This window comes from Denticeps clupeoides, chromosome 12 (genome assembly GCF_900700375.1).
Source record: "Denticeps clupeoides chromosome 12, fDenClu1.1, whole genome shotgun sequence".
NCBI classification, from domain to species: Eukaryota; Metazoa; Chordata; class Actinopteri; order Clupeiformes; family Denticipitidae; genus Denticeps; species Denticeps clupeoides.
Window position 1 is genome coordinate 92,055 of NC_041718.1, and position 22,747 is coordinate 114,801.

Below are 22,747 nucleotides of genomic sequence, written 5' to 3' on the forward strand. Positions count from 1 at the left end.
AAATACTGATTATTTGAAAGATTCATGTAACACAATGCATTAACAAAAATAACAAGAGAGCACTTGATTTTTTTTTGGTCAAGACATTGCTAAACATTTTTATATAGCATATTTAGAGAAAAATGTTTTATAGTTATTTTATGGACAAGACCATCCATAGTTTCTTTTAATGTTATCTGTATTTTTTTTTTTGTATCAAGGGAGAAGCTTCCCGTTACATTTTTTTAAACAAATTCCGAAAGTTTCTGCAGGAGAATGCAAGTAACAGAGCAGTAAGTGTCTAGCATACCTGCAAAAAAGTGTCTAGCAGTTCCTGAGGTTCAGTGTGCTGAACCTCAGCCATCTCTTTCCTAGAATCCCACGGTGCTGTGTCCTCCGGAGTACATGGTGTGTTTCCTGCACCGGTTAATAACTGCAGTTAGGAGTTACTGGGATGAAGGAAAGAAGAAAATTCCAGACTATGTTAACAGTGAGGGTATGTATTTGCATAATGCTCAGATGGACAGTACTGCTATGCACTGGCCATATGGGCACTTAGTTTCTCCTCTCCACAATATCAATAAATTGCAAGCAGTCTTTTCTTTTGTGTAGCTGTTTCTGTAAATCCTTGAAGACACACATGATTTTACATCAGTGAAAACTCCCCATATGCTACGTCTATTATAGTGCCTTAGAAACCAGGCCCTTTGTTTTCACTAAGGCTTGGCCCTAGAAGATTTCCTCAATCGCTAGATATCTAATAATATTTGAAAGCCGTGCTGTTTAGGTTTTCTTTGTTCAATCCATGTGCTTTTTTTTGTTGTTGTACTGTTCATACGCAGTGTGGGTCTTATTTCTAATGCTTTTCTTCTTTGTCTTTGCAGAGGCCTATGTGCCCCCTCAGCTGTTCTATAATGGGAAAGTGGATTATTTTGACCTTCAACGATTGGGGGGTCTCCTCTCTCACTTGAAGAAAACGCTAAAAGGTTTGGACTTCATCGTCTGCTGTGTGCTTATGGTGCTGGTCACCTCTAGGAAGAGTCATGTTTTAGTCTGTTTCAAAAATTCAATTCAGTTGTCAGTTGCTCAGTTATACATGCATAACATGCAGTCAAATGTAACCCTGAGGGGTCAAGTAGACTACATATGTTTTTAAATAAAAATCAATTAGATTATAGATTTAGATTACAAAAAATATATTATTTAATATATTATTAAATACAATCTAGAAATATACACTTAAAAACACACACACTCATAAATAAAACAAGGATAATACATTTAAATAAACAGTAATACATTCCATGCTTCTGCCTACCTTCAGATCCCTCTGTCTTGGAGTGTTATTGTGAGATGTGAGATTTTCCACTGTATAGGTCTTTGTTCAGTAATTAAATTTAATTAAAAAATTAAGTTTTTACAGTATGGTTCTGACAATTGTGACTATATTATAGATGTTATAAGACAAAGCTATAATTTAATATAACATTAGTTGCATATAGTAAATAAATGTTTTGTCAATAAATGTTTTTGTCAATTTTTTTTTTTTTTTTTTCTGAATTACTGTACTGGCTGCAGGCCTTATCATTTGACCTCATCAGCCACATGGATATGCAAAGAAGCAGATTTCAGTGTGACATGATTAAGTGGTTTTATAAAAATGGTTCCATTATCATGCACAAGCATGACTGCAATTTTCACTTTTTTTATAGCATTTTACATGAACATGTTACAGGGAGAGTTGAGTTACTGAGGACCTGGTAATGAAGCAGCAGGGACACTTATCAGGTGATCAGAGGGTTTGTTAATCTCTGTAGGTGGCAGCTGTGAAAAACACCAGTATGACAGGCTCAGGATTTGAGCCACAGAGAGATGAAACAGGTCATATTATAGTGTTTTTCTCTGTTTTCTTCCTGCACTCTTCTGCTATTCTTGTTAGGAAAGATGTCATCTTTTCTTTGAATGAGTAAACTGGGGTGCACTCTGTTTTAAAGTGTATCAGTGTATGCCGGTGATTCCTGATGATTGATAAAGTGCCAAATACTTTTTATACGTGCATTCTGACTGACTGTAGTCACTGAAAGTAACTGTTAATGGTGAAGTCCGAATCTCCACTGGCTTCACTTTACCATTTGATAAATGAAAATGTGAATAACGAAATGTGAATAAAATAGGGCACACATCCACTTAATACTGTGTACATCCTGCCTCCTGGTGCCATCTCTTCTCACCTGCGCATGATCTCAAAGAAGACAGGATATATAAGACTTACCAAAGAAGATCAGATTTAAACAGACTCTGCATTGAAGCGAACATTTTACACAGGAGTGTCAGAGGATTCTGGGGTGATTTTCAGTGTAAGTGAAATAACCCCAAAAGAGACATTTACACAACTCTTACTCAGTACACTCAAATGAAAATATTTGTGAACCCCACTCAGCCTGCTTAATTTACTTGGACCAAAAAAGATAACATTTACATTTACATTTACGGCATTTGGCAGACAACAACAACAACAACAACAACATTTATTTCTTATATAGCCCAAAATCACATACAGTATGTCTCAATGGGCTTTGACAGGCCCTACAGTTGACACCCCCCACACTTGACCCTTCTGCACACAAGGAAAAACTCCACACAAAAAAAAACTGTAGGAGAGAGAAAAAAAGAAAGGAAGAAACTAGGGCTGCACGATTTGGGGAAAAAGACATATTGCGATTATTGAGATCAAAATTGCGATATGCGATTGCAATGTGATAAGGGACACTTGCTTGTACATCAATGAAAAGTCGCATACTAATAGTGAAATGTTTAATTTCAAAGTGAAACATAGAAACTACTTATAACAACTTGAAATGCCCAGTGCTTTCAAAATACAATATTCTACAAAATTAAATAATCACAAAAACTCTTTTACATTACTGTTAAGATTTGTAAACTGAGGTGAATTTCTTTAGGAAACCTTCAAAGTTTGAGAAAAGTTAACTAAACAGCTAAGAACAGTCTAAATAGTTAATGCCTATGTTTAGCCAAAACGTTGTTTGGAGGCTGACTTGAACACAGGAATGCATAGCTTCGCTAGCTTAGCCTAGCTTAGCTAAGGTTAAGACTTATAAAATGGGATTTTATAATGGCCAAATATATTCAAAACAATTGTCCAGCCTTACCTATGAAATGTAATCTGCCGGGATCTGCTTTGGAGCGTACAGCGGTTTGTACAGCCCCAAGCAGCACAAGAGTGAGGCATTTTTATGCACTTCTCTCCATAGACATGTATATGCGTCACGCCACAGCAGAGCCTATCGCAATATGGCGGCGACGTTGATGTACCATATGTCTTCGAATCGAAAGTCATGTGAACAAACACGTCACATCCGACTGAGATGTGAGACGTGAGATGTGAGACTTCAGTCAGCTCGCAAACTTTGAGAGAATGAGAAAATGGATCGGCAACATATCCGATCCAATCCATGTACTAATAATTTAAATCGCAGCTTTTTGCATTCATGTAATCGCACAGACTGAAATCGCGATTACGATTGCGATTAGATTATTCGTGCAGCACTAGAAGAAACCTTGGGAAGGAGTGATACAGAGAGGGACCCCCTTCCAGGGTAGAGTGAGCCTGCAAATGGTGTCAGTGCAGGGTTGGGGATGATATAATAATAAGTCCTACAGTTGTAGGGTTGGAGAAGTCCAGGATGTAGTCAGTATCATGGTCTAGATTACGTAATGTCCATAATGATGTTACTGGTCCATTTGAAGATCCCTATAGCTGTAGTTGTAACGGTGGTGGTGGCTGTGGTGACCCTCTGGTTGTTTCATGGTATGTCCTTGTTAAGCAGTTGTCAGGAACCAGGATTTATTTGCTGTTCTCTTCACTGGGGTCTGCCAGTAGTCTGGGTGCTTGATTCCGTGTCTCGGAGAAAAACAGAAGCAACGGCAGACGGTTGCACTGTACGACCGATACTGAAATATGTGGTTATAGTGGTATATTGGTGCTACAGTGGCCCGCTACCCTAACTAGGACAGCCTAACTAGGGTGAATTTAACTTTGTCTGTGTCTAACAGGGGGACTCTGTGATAAACTGGACTTTATAATTGACACTGTGTCAAAATGAAGTGAAATGAGGGTCTAGGACTTTAGCAAAAAGCCAGAGAAAACAGATAGGTTTTGAGATTGGATTTAAACACTGAGACTGTGTCTGAGTCCCGGACACTGACAGGCAAGCTGTTCCACAACTGCGGAGCTCTATAGGAGAAGGATCTGCTCCCAGCTATGACCTTCTGACCTCTTAAATTCTATCTATAGTGCAAATTTTAAACACTAATTAAACAAACAAAAAAAACTTTCTTTGTAACTATAGCAGTGTGGTACTCTGCACACCAACATGCTGGGGATACACCAGTGTTATCATAGTTCTCCCAGGTGAGGGGAAATCATTGATTTACACCAGCAAAATCAGATGGTGGATTTAAAATCTGGTTTGAGTATGTTGAATATCTGCATTAAAGTCTTGGGTCCCTAAACTGTAAACACTCTAATTTTATTTAACTTAATCATGGAGGACCTCTGGGGACACCCCGTTATAAGAAAGCAGCTTTGTTTTCACTTCTTCTTGGGGTTGCTGCTGAGGAGAACCATCCACAGAGCTGCCCGCGAGGGGTCGGCACAGACAAATGTGTAAACACATAAAACTAAGCACCTGGAGTGGGCAGCATTGAGCCGCTGCATCTATGCACCAGAAGACCCGGAAGTCGACCTTGCTCATACAATGACCTGTTTACGGTTTAAAATGCAGAACATTTCTTTCAGTCTGCTCCTTTTCTGATCCTTCAGATGACCTGGCCTTTAAGGCCAACATCATAATTGACCCAGCAGAGCTCCAGGCAACATCCATGGATGACCTTGATGAGGATGAGGAGAGTGGAGCTGCGCAGGCACTGGTGAGACTTGAGATGCCAGTCCAGCTAGTAGAGCTAAAGAGCCAATAGCGAAGAATTTCTTTGATAAAACACAAATTGTTCTAATGAGACAGTTTAACACTCAATTCTTAAATATACTGGAAGTCAGGGGAATTAGACCTGTGGAGGCTTTCTTTACATCTGTTTTTACTTGCTGTTGATATTTTAATTAATAATTAATTTCATTGTGTGTTCTGGACAAAAAGCTATGTAGTGATTGACACAGGATGTATATTTTCTAAAATTAATTAATTAAAACCCTTTGGTCCGTAACTCTGCTATGTCCCCAGAGGCCATTTGGCTCGGCCACGGCGACAGGTGGCGCCCTGACCCGTCCAAGCTGGCTCAGTTCGCCCACTCTCGGCCGTGCCAACCGCTTCCTTAGTACAGCTGCTGTCAGTCTCATGACTCCACGTCGACCCCTGACCCCACCTGAGAAGGTCAAAGTTCGCATGCTGGCTGTGGAGCAGCGAACAGAACAGGACAGTTAGTGTCTCTTGAATTAAATTTTCATTATATCATCAAACATGTAGAAAAGTGTCAGTCTAGCTGTAACTACACTGAAATTAAGTTTTATTGTTGTACTAAACCCTTGACCTATACAATTAACTCTCTCTTGTTTTCCACTGATTGATAAACGGCCATTGTTTTCTCTCTGCATTCAGTTGAGGGAAGTCCAGGTAATGATGGTTTGTTGCTGGGACGACCGCTTGAGGAGCCAGATCAGCCAATTACAGAGAAGTCTTTGCTGGAGATTCTAGATGGTATTGTCTTGATGTACAACTTGAGTGTTCATCAACAACTAGGAAAGGTAATGACCCACCGGCCCTTCCTCCTTCTCCTGTTCCTCCTTCCCATTTTTTTTTCCTTCTTCATGAGAGGCAAGTAGTGTGAAGACACCAGGAAGATGCTCGGACAAGTCTACGCACTCTTTGGTTTGCATCCTTTATTAACTTTAAGAAGCCATGTAAGACTTTTTTCTTTTGCTCATGGATTCCTGCTACATTTGTAGGGTAATTAAGTTTTACACAATTACAAATTGGTCTGTGTGTCATCAATTTGAAGCTACAAATATAAAATGTAATGCATAGTATTGGCTTAATTCAACCAGACTGAAAGAAATATGAGGCTTGAGTGCTATTTTTATCGGCCTGTAGGTGACATCTGATTAATATGCATTAGATTTCAACTGATGCAGACATCTGTGAAAGTAAAATGATTATCATTGTGAAACACTGCAGCACAGCACATGGGGCACACAACAAAATGAGTTCTCTGCTTTTAACCAATGACCTTAGTGAGGAGTCGGCAGACATGACAGGCTGCCAGGGATCAGTGTGAGGGGATGGTGCTTTTGCTCAGTGGCACCTTAGTGACACCTTTGTGGTTTGGGGATTCAAACCGGAAACCTTTTGATTATGGGTCTGTTCCCTTACTCGCTAGGCCTACCAAATTCAAATTCTGAAGCCTCAAATTTCTAGACCATTGGCCAAAAAAATTATTTTGAAATCATTTTTAGTAAATGTACATTCTTTCAGAAAGAAAAAAGAACTCCATAGTGTCTCCATGGAAGTACAAATAGATTTCTGCTGCACTTTTTAATGGAAGTGTCCACATTGAAAATGAACAGCCACTTCTGTGGAATTAACTGCACCCAGTCTATGTCATCGTGACTGATTTAAAGGGCTGAAGGCTTGTGGTGGGCTTTTCATTGGGATGTTGCTCTTGCTCTGTGTGAAGAAACTGCTTAAGTGGCAAATATGTCTCACCTTTTGAATAAGGCACTCTATCCTGGCCTGGGTTTTAGGTAAAATGTGAACCTGTTGTAGTAAACTGAATTATTCAATAATTTTGGTTAAAATGTGATAAAATATACAGCTAAATAAATATGTAATATGCACTAGTCTGGAATTCATGTCTGTGATTGGTTCTACAGAAAAAGTTCTGCATGCTGTCCTTAATAAAAAAAAAAAGTACAATGGTCTTATGAAACTAAAGTCAGGCTGACACAGGTTGAAAATGTGTTGATCATAACCTTTTGTCCTGTTATAATAAAATTGCTATGAAAAGATTAGCTTCTTTTAGTCAGGCTGCTTCTACCCACTATCCTTGTAACATATTTGTTTTTTCTGAATTAGTTTTTTCTGCTGCACAACCTGGCCTTGTCCTGCTGATTATTTATGCCCATAAATAACCTACTCCAGTCCAGTGCACAGGGACAGAAAGGTTGTGCTGAATTATGCTCCTCAGCAATCAATGTTTGATCTTAAGTTGGACTGATGCATGCACGAATCTTATCGAGGTTTGAGATCATATTAATTGAGCAACATTCTGTTTTTGTCGTTCACCGTACTTAAATAGAAAGTGTAGCATGGAAATTAAAGTTTGTCCATACATAACTATAGAAATATTAATATGATTAAAATCTAAAATATATGCTTTTTAATTAATATATCTGCATCATTATTGTTGTCCATAGTCACTAGGCTTTGTGTTTATGTGGGACTCATTGGAAATATGTGGGTTTGTGTGTTTTTAGATGGTAGTGGTATCAGATGATGTTCATGAGTATGCAGTGGCCCTTAAAGACACAGAGGAGAAGATTGCCCGCTGCCCAAGCAGAGTAAGAACACTCAGACAGTATCTAATACTCAAACAGGGTAATCCATAGTTTTTATAATACGATCTAACCCTATTTACATATGACCAATTTGTTCAGAGTAGATTCAAGTTTAAATTTAAGTAAAGAATTGGCTGTATTATCTGGGTAATTGGACTTAATATGATTAAAAGTATTCAAACCGTTTGAAGGAATCAGTTTTATGAGTACAGGTAACCACACTATGACTAATTTAAGGTAAAAAAAATCTTGCAGTTGATATTAACTTCAACAGCCCTTAAAAGGTTGTACAATATGTCACATGCATGCATTTCAGTTTCAATGAAATGGCAAATATCACGGCAGAATTAATGAGGCAACCTTTTTATATTAGGAAGCTTTAAAGTTATGATGAGGTAAATACCGCATGTAAATTTGTTTTGTTTGTGCCTGCATGGTTATTTTGTAGCTCCAGCGCAGTTGCAGTAGCCTCATTGCCAGACCACAATGTAAATCATATTGACACATGATATAATTCAAGCATCTAGTTTGTTCATTAAACTTGGTCTGTTATGACATCTCAGTTTAGTTGATCTCAGTAACTAAGATCCTTACTCTTGCATATATTTTGTGTTATTTTGTGTGTGGCTTCAGCGGGTTGACATCCTGGAGGAACTACAAAAGAGCCAAAAGGTGTTTGCTGAGAAGCTGAACCACCTGAGCCGCCGTCTGGCCTGGATTAATGCCACCATCTACTCCAAGGTGCCACATGCGATGCAGCTTACTGTACACACAGTCTAAGTGTGTACATGTGTGACTGAGAATGTCTCACTCACATACATAAACATCTATTTAGTGATGCCACAAATATGTGAGAGTGTGTGTGGTCAAATGCAAGTGCTAATGTGAGAAAAACTAAGAGTAGCCTGCAAATATATTAATGACCCCAATCAATCTTTTCATATTAATGAATCACAAATGATGATCACTCACATTTAAATTTTATTTTATATTTTTGATGTTAAAACTTTGACAGAATACCACAGATGAATTTGGAACCACAGAATGCAACTGATGTATTTGATTTGATTTATCTGAAGGAAAGTACTCCATGCTAACATGACCCTGCTGCGCCGGCCTGTAGTGATGTCACCTGTGACACTGAATGCCCTTTCTGCAGAAGCTCAAGGAGCTGATATAGCCAATAAATAGTAAAAGTAAAAGGTTTAAGCTGGGATAAGACATTGTTTCATTATACTTTCTGATCTACTGCGTCAAGCTATGGAAGATTTTAAGCACAACTATTCAAACGGCAATTCAATTGGCAACTGGCAATGCAATATTTAATCAGAGCATGCAATTGTCAATTCAATATGCAATCTGATATTACATTTTGCAATTCACAATTCAGGGTGCAAAGTATTGATGTTATGCTTCAAAGATTTTGGATAATAAATAGAATAACAATTCACAGAATGTTATTGCATTTTGCCATGGGTTTTCTGCACACTTATTTAAATTGCAATTCATTTTGTAAATGGTAATTCAATGAAGCGGAAGTGACATTGTTAGTGAAGGCCCCCCTTGATGAGTGGTCTGCAAGTGGTTTGCAAAACGATTTGCAAAACGAATTTCCATTTGAATAAATGTGCAGAAGACCCATGGCAAAATGCAATGCAATTTAATGAATTGGTTTTTTTTATATATATATATTGAACTGTGCATTACATCAGCACTTTACATGTTGAATTGCCAATTGCAAAAAAATATCAAATTACATTCTCAGATTGAATATTGAACTGACAATTTTATGCTCTGGTTGAGTATTGCATTGCCAATTGCCAATTTAATTTCCATTTGAACATTTGTGCTTAAACATGCTGCATATTATGCTGCTTGTGGTTGTCCTTTGTTTAAGCTTAATGTGGCATTAGCACACTTTTTTGTGTGTTTCAAGATGGCTTGCCTGTAAATGTCAATTCAAGTTTGTTGTGTTTTTACCGGTCATTTAGTTTTTTTTACATTAAATGTGAAATCTGCTCATATGTCAGCTCTTTTGTTTCTCCCAGATTTTGGCATGACATTTCATGTTTTATGAGTGCATGCATGTTTTATCGTTTATCATTGTTTTATGAATTCTGTCTATAAATTTTATGCAATTTTTTTATGCAATTCCATGTAAAGTGAAATCAAAGTAACCTCTTTACCCCACAAAGAGGTGTATTCTGATTGGGTCTCTTCCCAACTCCTCTCACCCGGTACTAAATTGACCTTCCACAAACTAATAGGATGGGACTATTCAAATGTCTTATTGACTACAATAATGCATTTCAACAAATCAGCAGGTTTCTCCAGTCTTCACACATACTGCAGCCTCTAGCATCACTTTGTAAACATCTTATAATATAAAATTGTGCAGACAGGTTTTTATATGATTGTGACCTATTAGGTATTCTGCATGCAGGGAGAAAAGCCAAACATCTACATCATGCCATCTATCAGAACCACAGCTTTAAATTACAAGAGTGATGAATTATTTAACATACAGCCTATACATAGCCGTAGTGATGTAAGGTAATGATATCTCGGCCTAGAGGAATGATTGATTCAAACTGGTTGGTATGGATGCATTCCAGGAAGCAACATAATAGACACGTCTCATTTATTATTCAGTAACAATGTATTAATAGATTTAATGCAGACATAAAGGTTTGCTAAATACAGAATGGTGGTAAGATATAAACAAATGAGGTTTATGTCAGATCTCAGTCTGATGTGAGTTTTGCAGTAGATTGTTCTTCGCATTAAATTAACATATTGCTAAGAATATATAAAAAATAAAGTGGAGGCAGTAAGGACAAGTATAGAGTTAATTATGTACTCAATTATTGTATGCCTCCAGGGTGGTGGTGAACAAAGTTGAACAGAAAGCTCAGGGCAAATGCAGTAATTATTCAATATTATTGAAAGTGCTGAAATTGCTGATCAGTGCATTTCTACAATGCTTTCATGGGTAGAAGGACCTCATACTTCTACATCACTACTCCCTCTTATCTTTATTGAGGCTTTTAATAAGTCTAGATAAAATAAACATCATGAAGTGGCTTAATTTTTGCTGAAGGTGTAATTGAGGTGCTCTTGAGTTTTTTGGAGAAATTACTATAATGGAATGTTACATTTTACTAATGATGTGCCTTCAGCATAATTTAGAATATAGTCGGCATGAACCAAAATCAACTAAAAGTCTGTGACTCTGTTTCTCAGGAGAAGATGTTTGATATATACTGGCTTCTTCGTGTGTGCATCCGCACTATTGAGCATGCGGACAACACTGGGTCTCTGTTTGCCTTCACCCCCGAGTTCTACCTCAGCGTAGCCATGAACAGCTACAGTGCTCTCAAGAACTACTTCAGCTCTGCCAACAGCATGGAGGATCTGCCAGGTGACATTTTTAACCAATTTGGGCACTGTAGTCCAGATGCACTTTCCCCACATGCTGGCTCAGGCCTATAAACATTTATGTGATTGTGTTAAGTGATGTGCATGGTAATAAATAAACCCAAAAGCACAAATTAGTTGAGGAGAAGAATTTGTTTTATTTGATCTTTCATCAAAAAATGTGCATGTAAATGTGTAAGTGAATCTCTTTTGTCATCAATGTCATCAAGGTGTCATCAAGAAAATCTCAAGTTGTGAAATGATTTAACATTAATATGAGTTTTCCTGTCTATGGTCCTGCAGCGGCTAGGAAGGGCGATAAGTATAAAGAGTGCTTTGGCCACTCTACTTTGCAGAGTCTGGAATTTGCCCCCTTATGTAAGGTGAAAGGTTACACAATGTTATATCTACTCCATACATTGTGATTGGTGAATGGTGTTGATGATTTCATTTCTGCTCACTATAGGCCACTCTCTTCCTCGTTCTGCCTTTCTCCTCCTTATTATAATATAAGGCTACAGTATTAGGGGACCACTAAGTCCTGTATAAAAGCAAAAAAAATTGTCAAGGGACCTTTAAATTTCTTTAGATTTTAAATCGCCTCTTTTACTTTCTAATAGTTCTTATTCCAGATAACACCTCCTGAAAAATGTAAAAGCAATCATATTACCCATTTAATGTACATGTTAGGTAATAATATATAATAATATTTTTTTGTATGTTACATCCTAGTTTAGATACGTTATCTTACATATGTGTTGTCCTTCACCTTCCATAGACCTTGTGGCCTAGGACAGTGAAATAAAATCTTTACAAATTCTTTATCTTTATAAAAGTGGTTGGGGCGGCATCATGAGTGGTGGCAATTTTTGCACGTGCCCATGCTGCCCTGACATCTTGATTACATAGCCACCAATCGGTTTTCTATTACCTAGTAAGGGCACCTTCATTTTAGGGGGCAGGAGATTCCCTGACTGGCTGGAGCAGCATCTAATAACCAGTTCAGAAAATAAAATGAGACACTGAAGGAAGCTCCTTATTCAAAATGTGAGTTTGACCTTTAATACTGCTCAGCAGGCTGCAATACTCATATTACACCTGTAGCGGGTATAGTTCAGCGAGGCTGAGGAAAATCTTGAAAATCTCTCTCAGAATTAAAGAACGTTTTAAATCTGTGAAGTCCAGTGATTGTCAATTGAGCAGTGGGCAGCCATAACAAGCGCCCGGGGAGCAGTGTGTGGGGACGGTGCTTTGCTCACTGGCACCTCAGTGGCACCTTAGCGGATCAGGATTCGAACCGGCAACCTTCTGATTTAGGGGCCGCTTCCTTAACCGCTAGGCCAACACTGCCCCTATATGGTGGTTATCTCGGTGGTTATCTTTCACTGAACATTTCATATGCGTGTGTCTGCTTGCTGCTTCTCGTCTTTTTGTACAGATGTTTATTTATGTGTGTTTTCATTTGCAGGCTATGAGGACACACTAACCCAGCTTGCTGCTATCCTGGCCAAGCACTTTGCTGACCCACGTATAGTAGGGACGGGTGAGTTGGCACACTGCTATAACATCAAATCTTCCATGCCTTTCTCTGAATGGCTGGCCCAGTGATATATTTCTGTTTGAGTGAATTGTGTATGTGGTCTGGAAGAGGAGGGGTCATTCTCTATTTCTGTGCAGAGTTGCTTCTATTTAAATTATTTAAATACCCGCTAAAAATGCACATGCCTCACATAAAGGCGCAAAATCTCAACTAAACAGCAAAACCTTTCCAGACAAAATACAATTCCAAGCATATAAACAGGTGGAGGTGTATGTCCATGAAAAATTACTAGCATTAATAATAATTATGAGGTTAAACAGACAAGACCTATATTGGATTAAATTTGACTGATTATACAAATTACAGTGGTAGAAGTATTACCACACTGTGATCTGAACTGACTGAAAAGAATAGCATACTTCATATGCCATAACATACAACATCAGAAAATTAGAAATATTGGATAGAAGGGTGTGAGATTAATTGAATTCAATGGGATTAAAGAGTATATTATCATGTAACTCTGCCTTGATAAATGGCTAACAGCACATTATAGCTTGAGGGGAAAATTCTCCTTTCCTCTCACTGTATTTGGCCCAGACATATTCGATTCTTTTGAAAGTGTTCTATTTACCATTATCAGAACATTGTATTACAATCAAATTGCAGTTGGAAATACTTTGTCAATGTAAAAAATTATGACATTAAATGCAGGTTTGCCACCTTTTAACTTTCTGGCAGGAGGATATATTAAATTGTGAGCTGTGTACCTTCAAATGCATGTTTCTCTCTGCATTGGCACAGATGATGGAAAACTAATAGTCATTTTAAGCTATTTTAAGATAATTCTGTTCACTTAATGATTGCCAGTGGCACTTCTGTACATGGTGGAAATTAGAAGAGCTAGAAAAGTTGATTGTGTGAGATTGTCTGTGAATTGAATGATGTGAGTGAGCCATTTACTTTCTGAAGCAGCCTTTTCTTCCTAAGAGAATAAATATGTTTTTGAATAAAGTAGAGGGATGATGTCTGTCATTATCTGTTGTACAGAGATTTCTTTACTGTGAATTACTGTGAATGTTTTCCCAATAGAATTGTTCAAACTGTGTTGCTGTTGTAACACATTGCGTTAATTAGAGATTTTTAAGCAGGAAAGAGTTGTGAGTTCTGAATTCATGCAAATATGGACAGGCACTCTTAATTATAATTCAAACACTTATTAATATTCATGAGAATCCAAGAATGACTCCTGCTATCTTGAGATGTTGCATGAAATTGAGAGTCCTGCGCGCTTGCATAACACATAATAAAATTAACAGGCCCACTCTATTGCATACTTAGCACCTAACATTTATACTGTGATTTACCAATGTGTTTAACAATGTCATTTTGATTTGCTTTCAGTCTGATGTTTTTTTTTCCTCTACACAGATATGAAAGACTCTCTCATGCAGGCCTTGGCTAGTTACGTGTGCTATCCACAATCCCTCAGGGCAGTGGAACGCATCTCTGAAGATCAGTATGTTGTTACATTCTAAGTTCACATCCCTTATTCAACATTGATCACCTTAACCAAGAACATGTTTCTGGCACTTCATTGAGAACTACAGTCTAGTCTTGTCTAGGATTAAGTAGAAAATTACGTTTTATTGTTTCTCTTGCCTGAATTTTTTTCTCTAGGCGTGTTGCTATGATGAAAAACCTGTTGGCTCCATATGAGCAGAGGCCATGGGCTCAAACTAATTGGATCCTAGTGCGTCTCTGGAGGGTGAGTTACATTTACATTTCATATGTACTGCATTTGTCAAACGCCCTTATCGAGAGTGACTTACAATCAGTAGTTACAGGGACAGTCCTCCTGGAGCAGCTCACTGATTTATAACTTTTTTTGTTACCCGCCATACTCGTTTGTCAACAGCGTTTCATTCAGGTACACATTTGGACTAAAATTAGGTTTTTTGCAGGGATTCCACTTTTTTGGTATTAATTTTTAGTTTTTTGGTTAAGTAAGTTTTTCAGCAAATTATTCTATGCCATTGTGTGTGCTGTGACCTGATATTGATTATGCCTTTCAGTAATTGTAAACAGGGTTGTAAATTGTAAACTTTAACTCCTTGTACTACTCCACAGACAGACTATATTGTAAAAAATGAAATTAGAATTACTTTCATCGCATCCAGTCGTGAGTTTGGCTGTTTGTTAGCAGGACTGTCACAGACTGAAATCTTTGAGAGTCAGAACATTTGAGTCTTAGATTGTCTTTGATTATTAAGCTAACCCTCATTTGTATGATTAATTTGTTTTAGCAAGAAATTGCCTGTTTTTGTGTGTTTTAGGGATGTGGTTTTGGCTACAGATACACCCGTCTGCCACACCTGCTTAAAACCAAACCTGAAGATGCCAATCTGCCCAGTTTACAAAGTAAGCACTCTTTTACCCCAATACACATTTATACAAAATTGTATTTCTTTCTCATCTCCTTTAATTTTTGTCTTTCTCTTGTGCTGAGGGTTCTGTCAAAACATATTAGTATTAGTATTAGTATTAGTTTCTATAATAAGACTGGGGGCATGTGCTTCCATGGGGCTGTCCGGGACAGGGTGATCATGATGCAATGAGATCTTATTTGTTGTTTTTAGGACACAAGCCTGACCATCATGTTAGATTACTTAAAATAAGATTAAAATAGAAAAAAACTAAATGATCTGGTTGGGCCCTTAAATACATTGATCTTGTGCATCACAAACTATTCTGTTGGTATTTATTGTAGTGACTAAAGTAATGTGTGCAACTGTAATAACAACAACATTTATTTCTTATATAGCCCAAAATCACATACAGTATGTCTCAATGGGCTTTGACAGGCCCTAGAGTTGACACCCCCCACACTTGACCCTTCTGCACACAAGGAAAAACTCCACACAAAAAAATACTCTAGAAGAGAGAAAAAAAAAGAAAGGAAGAAACCTTGGGAAGGAGTGATACAGAGAGGGACCCCCTTCCAGGGTAGAGTGAGCCTGGTGTTAGTGCAGGGTTGGGGATGAAATAATAATAAGTCCTACAGTTGTAGGGTTGGAGAAGTCCAGAATGTAGTCCAGTGTCATGGTCTAGATTATGTGTCCATAATGATGTTACTGGTCCACCTAATAGCACCTAATAGCAACATATTGTACCACTGTTTTTTTCACAGTAGGATTAGACAATGTATTGCATTGTATCTGAAGTCTCTTTCCGAAATTCAGTCTTTGTGCAGAATTACAGCTACTTTTAGACAGTCTCAAAATGAGATTTCCCCAGGACACGCCATTGTGGTTTCTGTAGTTTTAAATGCTAGTGAGGAGGAGAGAGGCAGGACAAGAAGGAGAGCAGCCTATAGATTTTTGAGGGGGCATTCACGGAAATTATGTCATCAACACTACTCACCAACCACTATAATTAGTGCAGACATAACATTGTGTCAACGTTTTTGCAGAAAAATAAAATTAACCTACTGGTTCTTCAGAGTCTTACGTGACTGAACTAAGAAAATACATTTGTGCTCATTATTACATCCAATCACTGAGCAACTGCAATGCTTTGCATGTTCGGAAGCCATGACAGTCGGTGGAGATAATGTTTTAGACGAGGGGAAGGAAATTCTCTGGCCTGAAAAAGCATGACTGGAGGACATAAGGGTCCAGCCATCTGAGCTGCCACTCTCTGAATGGGAAACAGAATGACCAAAGCACTCTTTACATCTTTTCTAGTCACTGCAGGACCATAGACAGGCTAGGGGAACTCGTATTAATGTTAAATAATCTCACAAAGTGAAATTGTCATGATAGGGGATCATGAATGTGTGTGTTTGTTTTTGTAGAAATCTTGATTGAAATCTTGATTGTGAATGCACCTTCTGTGAAGATGTTCTCTGGTGCTTGACACAGAGTCGGTACTTCAGGCTCCCTATCGGCAGGCTGTGCAGCCTCTCATCAATCACTGTCCCTTTGCTGGAATGGTTTGAGGACAATTTAAACAAATATGCCTAGTATAACCTAGGGCTGACGAACGATGTACCTTGATTAATTAAGCAAATAAGAGCCAAACATGTATGAGGTCACAGTGAACATGACTTCTGACTAGAATAGAAATGAATAAGTTGGTCTTTGAGTAAAGATAAACAAAGGTATATTCTATTTCATTTTTTTCATTTGCATGGGCATTTATCCATTGGTAGTTTCCAGAGTAAGTACCCTATATCTAAGGCTGAGACCGGCCATGCTACGGAGGAAACTCATTTCTGATCTCGTACTTTCAGTCGTTACCCAAAACTCATGACCATAGATGAGGATTGGGAACCTTGCTTTCTGGCTCAGCTCCCTCTTCACCACGACAGATCGGTTCAGCTTCGCATCACTGCAAACGCTGCCCCAATCTGCGGCAAGCCACCCTTTTCCGGTCGAGAACCGTGGTCTCAGATTTGAAGGTGTTGATCCTCATCCCATCCGCTTGACACTCGGCTGCGAACCTACCCAGCAAAAGCTGAAGGTCAGAGTCTGATGAAGCTAGAAGGACCACATCATCCGCAAAATCCGAGATTGTCCTGCCACCAAACTCGACACCCTCCACACCATAGAAATTCTGCCCATAAAGGTTATGAACTGAACCGGTGACAAAGGGCAGCCCTGGCGGAGTCCAACCCTCTCTGACTTTCTGCTGGCTATGCATACCAAGCTCATGCTCCTCTGGTACAGGGACTGAATGGCCCTTAATAAAAAGGCCATCCACCCCATACTCCTGGATCACCCCCCACAGAGTGTCCCTGGGGACATGGTCATAAGCCTTCTCCAAATCCACAAAACACATGTGGATTGGTTGGGCGAACTGCTCCATCACCCTAGCAAAGGGTAAAGAGCTGGTCCACATTTCCACGGCCAGGAGGAAAACCATATTGCTCCTTCTCAATCTGAGATTCAACTATCAACCGAACCCTCCTTTCCAGGGAGGCTGAGGAGTGTGATACCCCTATAGTTGGAACACACCCTTCTTAAACCCCTTCTTAAAAACGCCACTGTGTCAACTATGACAACCCTACAAAATCAATAGCCATGCGATTCCTAGGACTGATATCACCCACCCCCGGGGCTCCACTGCTGTGTAGCTGTTTGACTACCTCAGCATCTTCTGCCTCAGAGATTGGACAGTCCATACCCAGGTATCCCAGCTCTGGTTCCTCCTTGTAATGTGCGTCACAGGGATTGAGGACCCCCTTAAAGTATTCCTTCCATCCCCACTCTAAACAGTATGAGTGAGTTGCTGCCTTCCATTCCTGGGGCATCAGATGGTTTGCCCCACCATAGAGGTGACGTTCCATGTCCTTATAGCCAGTTTCCTTGAGCCCATGTATCCGGTTCGGGCTGGGCCACAAGGCTGTCGCTCTAGGGTGGGACCCAGGTAACCCTCCGGGCTGGGTACTCTGACTCTTTGATTTTGTTTTCATGAAAGATCTTCTGAACTGTTCTTTGTCTCACCCTTCATTAAATTGGTAATCTTAAATTGTGAAGGATTTTTCGTGACATTGCGTTGTCACCATGTAATAGGAAGCTGCTGTCATTCGCACATTCACTGTCATTTGTGCAAAGTTTCTTGGAATACCACCTACTTGTAACAGGGCATGACTTATTTCATATTTGGATAAATTGTTCCACTTGAGGTGATTTGATATAATTTGATCTGGAGAGCCTTAAGACCTAGAAGATTATGTTTTTGAGCTTTCATTGTACAGCTCACCCATGCCATCTGTTAGAAGGTGAATCAACGCTGGCTTACCAAATTTACATTTACATTTACATTTAAGGCATTTGGCAGACGCCCTTATCCATGGCGACTTACAATCAGTAGTTACAGGGACAGTCCCCCCTGGAGCAACTCAGGGTTAAGTGTCTTGCTCAGGGACACAATGGTAGTAAGTGGGATTTGAACCCGGGTCTTCTGGTTCATAGGCGAGTGTGTTACCCACTAGGCTACTACCGCCACCCAAATAACCATACATACACATGTTTTCTGCTCCCCAGCTCCAGCTCGACTGTATTTGCATCCATCTAATGACTGTGAGCACTGACAACCTTGTGTAATGAACATAATTTTTTACAGTAATTGTTTGTGATTAATTTTGGCCCTTTTGGTTATTTTTGCTCCTTTGTTTAAGTGTTTATTTTCTTTTGTTTGCACATTGAGGAAAAATTAAATCAATGTTTTCTTCCTAAAACCAGCCGTGTGTTTTTCACACAACCATCACAGTCCATGGATCTTCAGCTGGTCACCCACACCATCGCATAGAATTTTGATGATTTGACCTGGAAGAGGAAGTTGCTGTCATTCGCATACAATGAAACTCCATTCAGTTGCAGATCAGAGTCCTGGCCTGACAAATATAATGAATGAAGTTTCTGGAATAGTCGCAGCGCTAGTGTCATACAGTGGCTCATTTTGATGATTTGACATAGAAGAGGAAGCTGCTGTCATTCGCATACAATGAAACTCCATTCAGTCGCAGATCAGAGTCCTGGCCTGACAAATATAATGAATGAAGTTTCCGGAATAGTTGAGGCGCTAGTGTCATACAGTGGCTCATTTTATTTATTATAATTAAAGAAGTTTCCTGAATCTTCGTAGCGCCACCTAGTGTAATGAACATAAAGGAAACAGGAAATACCATACAACATCAACCGATTTGCACCAAACTTTATACAATTGATGAGTGTCATGGCCTGAACGTTATAATGAAATAAGATTCCAGAATATTCACAGTGGCACCTAGTGGACACAGGAAATACCTTAAAACATCAACCAATCTGCTCCAAACTTTTTGTGATTGATAAGAACATTGGGGTATGCGGTAGCTTAAAGAAGCACAGGAGGAAGAGCTTAATTAATATAGCCAGCAGGTGTCGATCATTAAATGAGCTGTGCTTTGTTCTGTTATGCACTGGATGAGTTTGTCGCCCAGTTTGTGCTACATGTGTATGGCCGAAGATGGTCTTGGCCACTTGTACGATGATAGAGGAATTGATTGTTGTGTATGATGCTTTTCAATTGTAAGGAATGTACAAAGGAAATGGAAGTTGCTGTTAAGACCAGATCTGGCAGGCCAAGCAAAAATATGAGTTTTATATCCAGAGAATTGTAAGAATGGTTACAGATTACCTTCAAAGTCCTGCAATAACATATTGCTGTAGATGGTGTATCTGTACACTGTTCTACAATTTGCACAAAGAGCATCTGTATTGCAGGGTGATGAGAAAGAAGCCACTTGTTGTATGCATAAGCTCATTTAGACTTTGGGCTGATGAGATAATAATTTAGTTATTTGGTCACAACAAAAGTGCAGTCATGCAAGTTACACAGGGGTTGGATATTCCAAAAAGAAAATGACCTAGAAATGTATTCATTTAGAGGGAGAGGTAAAACATTGTGGAATAACCATCACTGTCCCCTGAATCATCAAATTTAACTGAACTGGAGACATTTTGTAAGGAAGATTGGTCAAAAATTCCTCCATCCTGAAGACACTCATGTGTCTAGAGGCTGTCATATTTGCAAAAGTGAAGTGAAGTGTGAAGTGAAGTAAAGTGATTGTCACATGTGATCACAGCATTGGATTACATGTGATCCATTAGTAAAAAGGAACCAGGTAAATTTATAAATCACAGTGGCATTCTGTTGCAAATAAACATAATGTGACTGCTGAAATACTAGTTTTCATATGGCATGAAATATAATAAAAGTAAGTCAGCCAATGCTGAGCTAGCAACTTATCCAAAAAAAATTAAGAGCATTCCTAAACCTGTTCACATAACTGTAAATGCTGAAAATAGTTTGATAAAAAAACTATGACTTCAAATATTATTTAAAACTATTTATTCTTGGTCTTATGTATGGATGGATTTATTCCAGTTCAATAAAGCCACTGTTCCCAAGGATGTTGTGAGCGATTAATTGGTCATTTATCCAGGCACTTTTTAAAATGTGAAATGCGAGATATTTTTAATGCTGTCTTGTTGAATGTTGAAAGGCCATCCATTGATTTAATTGAAAAAACGAAACAATGGCTGACTTCAAAAAGTTGGATCCAATGGCCGACTTCAAAATGGTCACCACCATTTTGGTCACGTTTACACTCAGGTGGTCTCAGGTTGTCTCATTAACATACATGAAAGCCAGGGACAAGTACAACCCACAGGTGTTCACCAATTACCACCTTCAGGGTTTATAAACCTGCTACTCCTACCAGTCAGTCAGACTTGAGAAAGCCCTCCGGAATAGAAGGGTGAAGCATTCAAAACAAGTCTAGTTGCCATTGAAATAACCTTTTGAGACTGCCATAATATGTAAACCTTTTTATTCTGTGCGCAATAAACTTAAATAGACCCCTTTTTATTACTTATTACTCATGACCCAATTTAGTTGTGTCTGAAAGTTAAGTCATGGCAACTGGACTTCTTTCTTCAGAACAAAATTCTGTGGATGCATAATGAAACATATCTACCTTAAAGAAAGAAGTCCAGTTGCACAATTTCACCTGGATGACTGAGAATCTTCAAATGTCCATTCAATTGGGTTGCCATTGAGGGTCTGCCATTTTTCCTGCTCTTTCTTCTCATCAGAGTCTGAATTTCATCAGAATGTTTATTCACCAAGCTCACGGAATGTTCTTAATTTGCTGTATTTGGCCCAGAGATACAGTTAGACATTCAGTGTAATCCAGTTATTCACATTGTCATACAGGTATAACAGAGAATTTACATAATGCAGCATATTCACAGACAGGCAATTAGTCTAACATTTTAGTGCAGAGTGCAGCTTTTAGCAATACAGTTCACCAGACTGTTACTGTTACTGGCGTCAGCATATCTGAGAAGCTTGAAGCCCCTTTTCCACCTTCTTTGTTAGGTTATTTTCATTTGTTTGATCCATAGAGTCTCAATGAAGTGAAGATATCAGCCACTAGTTTATGTTATGTTTAGGTGGAAAAGATGTGCTTCATGAGCACAAAGTTGGTGTTCCAAAATAGACAGTGACGGATGATGCAAGGATTCTCTCAATTGCAGAAGCATATTTATGAGAATCCGCCATAAAGTTTCCTTAGCTACATTCATGTAGATGAAGTTTTCTTAGCTTATCTAAAAGACAACACATTTTAAACATAAATACTTTTACCTTTGGCCAAACAAATTTACAAGCAGCGAATCATACGGGAACATCTCAGATTTCTCCATCATTTTATGAGCTGATTAGTGACATGCTGTCTCATGTTGAAAAATCATCCTCTTGATTTTAAAATACTATGAATATAATTTCTCCTTTTTACCACATTCTTTGTTTCTTTCTTTTTCCATTTTTTTTTCTTTTTTCCTCACTCTCCTCTCTGCATCCCCCTTTCCCGCCATTCTTTTCACAGCTGGCTTTCAGCTAGTCTAGTCAATGGGAAACAATGTCACCTTCATCTAATTAGCACAAATCCTTTTTTGTTCTTTGGTATGGTAGCATGCCATTGAGCTTTGTAAACTCCCTGTATGGAACAAACAAGGCCATTAAATTAGAAAAGAACAATGCCTGAGTTAGAGGCCCAAAAGACTAACAGCAAACATTGTGGCTAATGACTGACTCTCAGCTGTGGCAATCAGGACAATGTCACTTCGCCTGACATCCCTTAGCCATTTAAAATGTTTGTCACGCTGCACACTTCTATCCATCTTTACAACACATTTGTAACAATGAAGAAAAATACAGTAACAAAAACAAGCATGTACAGTATAGATTTTAGAGATCATTGATCATCAATTTCACATGTAAGATAAAACACTGTTTTCTATTCAACCTTTAATTAACAATTTTTTCATGATGCAGGCTGAAAACAGCAACAAAACACAAGGTAATACTGTATCAGCAGGATCTTTCCTTTCAAAACAGCCTGGGCCTGGGCTGAAGAATCACAAAGAAATAGGTCCAGTGGTCAACCAAAAAAATATAATGCTGCAGATTATTTCCATTTGAAATCTGGTAATGTCCAGGAGTGCCATCAGAAACCAGTGGGGACCAGGTACACCCATCTACTGTCCAATGAAGTCTGACCAGAACTGGTCTTCATGCAAGAGTTGCAACTCAAAAATACCTTCAAAACAAGGTCAAACTATGGACAAACATTTTTGTTGCCGAGAACAACAGTGAAGCATGGTGGAGGTTCC

At 38.7% G+C, this 22,747-nt stretch overlaps 1 protein-coding gene across 2 annotated transcripts in view; it reads left to right on the forward strand.

Moving 5' to 3' along the window:
* The window catches only part of LOC114800346 (E3 ubiquitin-protein ligase RNF123-like), a 93,283-nt gene that overhangs the window by 8,368 nt on the left and 62,168 nt on the right, over positions 1-22,747 (forward strand). For both annotated transcript variants that reach the window (XM_028997577.1, XM_028997578.1), the window contains exons 19-31: positions 201-272; positions 355-475; positions 864-965; positions 4,823-4,929; positions 5,238-5,433; positions 5,613-5,758; positions 7,487-7,570; positions 8,201-8,308; positions 10,811-10,988; positions 12,453-12,527; positions 13,956-14,043; positions 14,205-14,292; positions 14,861-14,945. In XM_028997577.1, coding sequence (XP_028853410.1) covers positions 201-272; positions 355-475; positions 864-965; positions 4,823-4,929; positions 5,238-5,433; positions 5,613-5,758; positions 7,487-7,570; positions 8,201-8,308; positions 10,811-10,988; positions 12,453-12,527; positions 13,956-14,043; positions 14,205-14,292; positions 14,861-14,945 — 1,450 coding nt within the window. The remainder of the gene's footprint in view (positions 1-200; positions 273-354; positions 476-863; positions 966-4,822; positions 4,930-5,237; positions 5,434-5,612; positions 5,759-7,486; positions 7,571-8,200; positions 8,309-10,810; positions 10,989-12,452; positions 12,528-13,955; positions 14,044-14,204; positions 14,293-14,860; positions 14,946-22,747) is intronic.